This window comes from Sardina pilchardus, chromosome 20 (genome assembly GCF_963854185.1).
Source record: "Sardina pilchardus chromosome 20, fSarPil1.1, whole genome shotgun sequence".
Lineage (NCBI taxonomy): Eukaryota > Metazoa > Chordata > Actinopteri > Clupeiformes > Clupeidae > Sardina > Sardina pilchardus.
The window spans coordinates 17951086-17959389 of NC_085013.1; the positions used below are offsets into that span (position 1 = coordinate 17951086).

The 8304-nt window shown below is 46.2% G+C and overlaps 1 protein-coding gene across 1 annotated transcript in view; it reads right to left on the minus strand.

Annotated features, from left to right (window-relative positions):
* Positions 1 to 8040, minus strand: part of alk (ALK receptor tyrosine kinase) — a 60350-nt gene extending 52310 nt beyond the window's left edge. The window contains exon 1 of the mRNA XM_062522785.1: positions 7527 to 8040. Within this exon, the coding sequence (XP_062378769.1) occupies positions 7527 to 7896 (370 nt within the window). The 5' untranslated portion in view covers positions 7897 to 8040. The remainder of the gene's footprint in view (positions 1 to 7526) is intronic.
* Positions 8041 to 8304: the final 264 nt, after the last annotated feature.

Consider the following 8304-nt stretch of genomic DNA (forward strand, 5'->3'; position numbering starts at 1 on the left):
TTTCGATACACCACATTATGGTAAATGTTGTAAATAAGATAAATTCAAGCAGGGGTCGTTCATTGACTAGCACAATGATAATAAATTGTAATTAAAAAATACTAGATTGTAGTTACCGGTACTCATTTTTCTCATGCTAAGTGAAACTCATACTTAATTTTGTTGTGTTAATTGTATGATAATGTCATGATGAATGAGGTCAATTTGGCTAGAACAGGTCTAATCATGTGTTTAAAACAGGATATACTGTACAGGCTACTCTACTCCAGAGCTGTATCCAAATGAGGAGCAATTGCAGCCTGGTGTCCTCACTACCCTCACTACTTAGTTCCACTCCATCAAGAGTCTGGCCTCTCACAATTGGGAAGCATTTTGAACCCTAGTATGGGTAACAGGCATAGACTTTGTGTTAACGCTGAAATCATTGGTCCAGCCTAACCAATCACATGGATCAGGGATTCCTAAGTTCATCTCCTTCTTCACCTAACCTTTACCAGCTGATGATAAACTGCATCAGCAGTCAGGAACCAACGTATTTAGGCTAACCTTCGCTGTGCATACATCTACACATTCCTCTCACTGCAATGTTTTGACGTTTGCCGGCGTTGCTGCTACAGTTTACCGAAGCCACATCAGATTTCAAAACCAACATCATCCCCTCTCATTGCTGCCTGGCTACACACCCTGGCGGTGGAGGAAAACATGCACTACTGTATATTGTCAGATGCTAGACGGCTATCTCAGTGAAATAGAAATGAACGGAGATACTAAGCAGGTGGGGCCAGATTAGGCCACTTGAGGCGATTTGCATGAAACAAGTTCTGGTCCATGAGGAAGTTATTGTGTTGGGATTTGACTATAGATACAGTTGGCAATAACAAGTGATGAAAAAGACAAAAAAAAAGGACTGAAGAGACAGTTAAAAGCACACAGATATGGCAGCAGTACCTGAATCTGTCTCTCAGTCACGATGGCACACAGAAGATACTGTGTTCTTGTACTCCTGTGGTCATGTAAGGGCTGTATGACCAAATACAAATATTAGCGTTTGACGGGCAACAGCAACCAAAACAAACGTACTGTAGCATTGAGAGGTGCTATAAATGGCTTTGTCCAAACACACGCTTCTATCACTCTGATGATCTTTGACTTGGTCCAGCTCTTCTTGGTAATCAGTTATCTCATCGTAACATTGGATGTTTTCCTTCCTGTGCCCTTTACAATTTTCCCTTCCTCTACAGCAGTTACAGTACTGTACACTTCCTTCCTCAGATTCTGTACAAACCTTTCATTTCCCTGTGCACCAGCAATCAAGTCCACAACTCCCTTTTCAATATCACTTTTGTTTTTTTTCCCCTGTAATGTGGCATAACCCAACAATTCAAGAGGTTGTTTCATCTAAACAAGCACAGTAGGTCAACCAAGTGACCTGAGCCTGGGCAGCACTGAGGAACTGAGGAACTGAGGAACTGTGGGTGAATCCGTGCACATTGAGCTCTTACCTACGGCCCTCTGGCGGGAAAAGTGCTTTCTATTTAGGAATTCAATTAATTATGCTGCAGCGTGCTTAAGAATAGGATCTTTATCATCTATGGTTGCCAAACTATAGTTTATGTGTGTCTACAGTATGTGAGGGAGGAGGGCTGTGTGTGTGTGTGTGTGTGTGTGTGTGTGTGTGTGTGTGTGTGTGTGTGTGTGATGTGGGAATAACTAAATCATCTTTTAATCTTTCACTGCTACACTTCTATCTTGTTTCTATTGTGAAGTCCCCAACCCTGTCCATTCAACAGAGAGAGAATACAATGGCGACCTAATAAGGGTACAGACAGTGTGACATTCCTCTTGCGTATGATCCTATTTGATTGCAATAATTTACTTCTCAATTTCTAATGCTATCTTCAGCACGGAGGCACCTCGGCGGCAGCGGAGGAGGAGGAGGAGGAGGGGAGAGAGAGAGAGAGAGAGAGATAAGACCAAAAGAGCTGCATGAAAGAAGAGGTGCGAATAGAGCCCAGAGCAGCGATATCAAAGGGGAGAGGGACGGCCTTTCAGTGGGGCGCCTGTCCAACTTCTCCTTAACAACAGTGCCAGAGTGCTTTGATCCGCGGTGGCCTGGGCATTGAAGTTCCCTTCCTTTACTTTGGACACTCATAATATAGGATAGAACGGGATGGAATCTATCAACTGTGATTTGGAATACAATTTGCAAAAAAAATGGATACAGGCTTTCAAAATATATGAAGGGTTCAAAAGCAAGTCTGCGATGCTTGTTGAGTGCCTGTGTTGAGAGGTTATGCTTCTCAAAGGCTGTATAAGCATTAAAATCAATATGATAGACATATATAGCACACAAAGAAGGACTGGATACTACAGTATATTACTATACAAAGGCTTGGGTTTACACAATGCGTCACTAGTGTGATTTCGCTCAGAGTAATTTTGGTTTGATATGGTGTCCTTTGAGAAAACTGTTCTAGATGTATGTAGGCTGACTAGTAAAAATGATAGATTACACGGTTTTACTGTAAGCACTGTAGTTTGCCATCCGAATTTATTAGATATTAACCCTGTTGCCATTCTTGGCTATTCCTGTGGCTAATATGGGGTGCCATGTTTATGCACTGGAGGCTGAGTGACCTGTGTGTCATCTCCGAATGCTACCCCAAGCCACTGGAGACTGTTCCATCACCCTCACGCCAGACCCACAGCCACAAGTGACTGATGGTTATGTGTTTGCAGGCATGGAGTGCATTAGCTGTAAAGAGCTGCAGGTTGTTTGTTGGTCTCAGGGCAAGAGGCAATAAGAGATGGCAATGTGGGATTAGCACAGTATTTCAGCACCTACACAAGTGTGGCTCTGACATGAGGAGGAGGCTGTACAGTACAGGCAGCTAGCGGACACGGCTAAGCCATCTCACAGAGCATGCTACAGAAAAGACTCCTGCTTAACGGTCATACTCAGTGCAGTGCAAGCATTAAAAACCCACACAAGCAACTGATTATTAATTTAACAAGCGTCGTCTTCGTCTGACACGGCACTGTGTGATTGTCTCTCGTCATAAACATCCGCCTAAACAACTCTCCACATCCACCCCCACCCCCATACCAATGCATGTACCACTGGAGACTCTGAATATTAGCCATCAAGTTAATTAATATGGAAAATAGTAGTTAGCCACTATGCTTACTGTCTGCTATGTCTGGGCACAACAGGAGCAGACCAATTACTCCGGCCTCAATGATAATCCATTATAATTAATGTATAGACTTTAATTGAATATGTCATCTCTGCAGTGGTCCAGGACTGAAGAGGTAAGGGTAAGGGGATTATACAAAATAAGCCCAAATGTGCCATGACACGAGGCGCACAAACATGAGCTAGTCAGGTCAGTTAATTATGGCAAGCCTGCTTCAAAAAACGACATGCCTTGCTAATTGAACAGCCGTATTAAAGCTTACAGTTCATAACTACTACACATAATAAACTTGTCACTGCACACAACACACATGCTGCTCACAGGCCATGTCTGACTGAGAACAAATGTGGTGCGGTCACAAGCCAGCTTACAAAGGCTTGGATGTTTGACTGAGAGAAAATTGACAAAGCATCACTTCTAATTAGAGCCAAATCAACCTTTAGACAACACATTGGTAAACATTATTGGCTGGCGAGGCTAGGCTATGCTAACAGCTCCAGCCCAGTGGCTCCCAGCCGGCTTGAGTGATGGAGCCTCTCTGCTGTGACGCAGGATGAGTGAGTGAGAGCCGGGCTAAGCCCTGCAAACACACAGCGCCTCGGCCGTCAGCGCCTCCACTACACACACTCTTACCTGCCCACTCCCTTCCTGCCCCCAGTCCACACACACACACACACACACACACACACACACACACACACACACACACACACACACACACACACAGCTCATTTCACTCAGGGCTCCTCCAAGGGACACATGATTGATGGGCCGCAGAAACACTGACACGGCGGTGTGGCTAAATGTAGCCGGCGCAGTGCAACACGGAGGACGGAGCGGAGCGGCGGCAGCAGTTAGGGAAATGGCCGGGGGAAGAGCAGGCGGAGGGGTCCGCGCTGGAGACGACCGCTCGCTCGCTTGCCTCCACTGACTTCATAAATCACATCTTGTATATCTAGCAGAGGGCGCAGGATGATGCATTGCTTACAATAGATGTATCTCTTTCAGACCAAAGACTAATAATAATATCAAAGATGTCAACAGCAACAATAACAACAATAACAACAACCCAAATCCACATCTTGTTATAGTAGAATCACCTTCAGTAATGTACTTCAGAGAAAACTAAATATTCATTTTCTTTCGTTCTTTCTTCTTTTCCTGAAATGTGCTGATCAATTCATAAATCAGGACCTCTGTCTCCACCCGCCCACTGATTGGCTCGCTGTGTGATGTGATGTGATGTGATGTGGCTTGGCATTGTGGGATGGCGGGCGGGCGGGCGGCCCATTCAAATGTGGAGGCTGCATTGCTCTCTCTCTCATCTGTATGCAGGCGCTGGCGCCGCTGGAGCCGCTGGAGCCGCTGAGCTGCCGAGAGTGATGTGTTGTGCACTACATTGAGCTCTGACACGCTGAAGTTGAAGCCCAGATAGACACGTCAACAAGACACGGCTTTGTTTGTTGTTCAAGTGCTGTGCTTCAGTCTTCTGCCCTCAGTGACATTGGGCTTAAGGAGTAAATTCACGCACAACTTTCTTAATTCTGACACAGGCAACCACAATACCAAAACATTATTAGCAGCAGGCCTTATAATACTTCTCAGAGGAGACAGATGCTAAGATCTGGAGTGGGGTGCAAAACTGCCTGGTAAACACGGCCCTGTTGAGGAAAAGAAAGATACGAGAGAAGGAGAGGAAACTAAATCCCTGTTCTTGACAAACTGAGTTCTCGTGCAGGCTGTTGCCATTGTTGTGTACACCATTGTTAGTTTAGGTACAGTAGGCTGCATGAATCAGAGAATACAAACAACAAACAAAGGAACGCTTCAGCTGCGCATTACTTGCCAACGTTCTGCCTCCACATATTGAAGGGAAGAAATCAAATCAGTGTATGACCAACCCGTGCAAAACTGCCTGTCTCAAGGCCAGTTAACAAAGGACAACTGAAATGTCTTCTTGCTAATACGGGCACACAACAAAAGCACAGACTTATCCAATTATAATGGGCACAGTGATTTTCAGCCTGTTGTTCTAATTGGCTAATTATCTATCCAGTATGCTGGATAAATAAAATAAAAAACATTACCATGGATCGTTGGATTGCCTCAATTTTGCACAACGTTTTATCCATGTTTATTTACCCATGTTTATTTATCCAATGTGAATTGCTGGAAGAGCCTTACACATCCTTATGGCCATTATCCATACACCAACATACTCTAAACACACCCACACACACACACACACACACACACAGACGATATCCATCAACCCCCCCTGTTGTATGGCAGGTAATTTGAGCGTGCGCAGCAGGTGAGGTGACCCTGCTGCTTGGTGTTGTTGAGAGGGCAGGAGGATTAATGCTGAGAACAGGGGTTAGCCACGCGCAGGTACAGAACAGGCGGCGCCTCAGCACAGGCTGCCTTTGTGCACTAAATGCCACACAAACAGTTGGAGACCTGTCCCTGGATTTGCATAACAAGTAGCACGTCGCTCCAAGTGCTTCAACTCACACATCACTGCTATTTGGGGCTCCAAGAGCAGGGGAGAAAGCAGAAGAAAATGTGTTGAGTCTATGGAAGTGTGTGTGTGTGTGTGTGTATGTGTGCGTGTGTGATTGTGTTTGTTTTGATCTGTTCGTACTGGTCATACGTAAAAATGGTCACATACTGTGTTAGTAATCAACCTTTGCTTCTGATGTTGGCCATATTGACTGCAGGGATGCCTTGAGTCTCTAATTAAAACACCTCAAAAACAACACAGAGTGAGATGATCAGTTGTTGTTGTGTGTCACATATAGTATAAATAGTATTCTCTCTTTCCCTCTGTAGAAAATCTCAATTTAATCTTCACCGTAACACCAGGATATAGGAAGGGGGCTATTGTTCTTTTTAAAAGTACCAAAGAATGGATATAAAACTCAAGATGAACTGAGTTAATTCACCTCTCTCCTGTAAAATCCAAAGCTGATGCAGGAGAGATTGGATTGGACCGCGGGGCAGACGGAAACCCCTTCAATAAATCCTTTTACTGGCTCCGCTCTCATCGTCCTCACCGAGTCTTGTAAACACAGCGGCGGTGGGCAGCACTAGCTGAACCATAGGCGATAATCGGAGAGATGCTAAAGAGCAACGCTGCAATCACTGTTAGCATCCACTGCAGCGCAGGTGAAATCACAGTAACCAGAAGCGCATCTCTCTCTGCAGAGCGAGCGGCCATCCATTGGACCAGCGAGCTGCTAATTACAGCTTGGCTGTGTTTACATTTATCTGCTCTCCATAGAGCCACCATTGAGCCTGTCTTGCTTTCTCCTCTCTTTTCAAACACATTTCAGCATATAATACTTCTGACTTCAACTGAGGCAACTTGCTCTATTTCAACAGAATCCGTGGCTGTGGGGGCAAGTTGCATAACTGTGTATTCACTGGGATCAAAATAACATTACCTACAGTTATACAGCCACTAACTACAACCAGTCATACAACAATGAATCCCCCACATAATGATTCCAGCAGCATGACCATAAAAGGAGGTTGTATAATATTCTGTCCTTCTGAAATGTCACGAGGGAATAGGTTGTTTTCTCCATCGGTTTTGTATCTCCCATGGCTTTGAATCACTATTTTCAAATGCCAACTGTTCTCTGAACACGCTGACAGTACAGCTGGGAGCCTCTAGAGATGGAGCAACAGATGTCTCCACCTTTTAGTGGGGAACTTGTGAAATACATTTTGAAACAATCTTTTTACTTTTCACAACAACAACAACAAAAAAGACTAAATACATCAATTGTTATTCGCCCTGATAAAAAACCCCTGAACAACCACAGTTAGCACAGACCTATATGGCTGCTCAGCTTACATATAGATGTTCCATATTACGCTGGAATTGGAGTGATACGAAAGTTTCATACATCACACGTGAGCCCCGTCGTAAGATGATTTCTGCGCTCAGACGTACGCTGGTTTCTACGCTCGGATGATAAATGAGGGCCAGTATCTTTTCATATCACACAGTTGTTCACAGTGAACATGTCACTATAACCCCAATACCCAGAACCCCAAACCGTACACTAATCATCAGCCTTAAACGATTACGGTACATAGAAAAGCAGGTGCGTACTCACCCATGGTGCAGTTTGTGGTGCCAATACCCAGAACCCCAAACCATACACTAATCATCAGCCTTAAACGATTACGGTACATAGGAAAGCAGATGCGTACTCACCCATGGTGCAGTTTGTGGTGCCAATACCCAGAACCCCAAACCATACACTAATCATCAGCCTTAAACGATCACGGTACATAGAAAAGCAGATGCGTACTCACCCATGGTGCAGTTGGTGGTGAAGTGGGGGCTGAAGGTGGCTGCCTCCTGCTCGCCGGGCTGGCTGTAGCCGGAGGAGATGCGGAAGGGTCCGGTGCCGGTCCTGGAGCCCAGGCTGAGGTGGACCAGCGCCCAGCTGCCGAGGAGAGAGAGCGCCAGTAAGAGGAGCACTACCAACACACAGCGGGGGCCACACAGGCCCTGCGAGGGCCCGCGGGAGCTCAGCGCGGGGGGGGCCACGACGAGGGCGTCCCCCCCCCTGCACGGCTCCGAGCCCTCCGGCGGAGCGGCCGTCGACGAGGAGGAAGCGGGCTCGGATCCGGACTCGGAGCACGAGCCGCCGGCCATCTTGGGGTCCATGTCCTCCTCCATGTGGCGCGTGCGAGCCCCAGAACCCCCGGTTCTACTCTGGCGCTGTGGAACCACAGGTTCTGTAGAGGATCTGACCAACCTCACACAGGTGTATGTGTCTGTGTCTCAGGTGGGCCGTAAAGGTAAGTGTGCAGGTGTGTGTGAACTCTGGCTGACTAGTTTGCAGTGATGTGATGTGATGACTACAGCTGGCAGCTCCAAATGTCTCCCTGTGAGCTGTCTGTCTGGCTATAGTTAACGTTCTCCCTAATTTTATTAAGCAAATCACGCAGATTGCCTCCGGGCTATTGACCAATGATTTGGCTGTCTTGCCCTCCCTCCTCTCTCTCTCTCTCCTCCTCTCTCTCTCTCTCCCCTCCTCTCTCTCTCTCTCTCCCCTCCTCTACGACTCCTGATTCCACCTGCCAC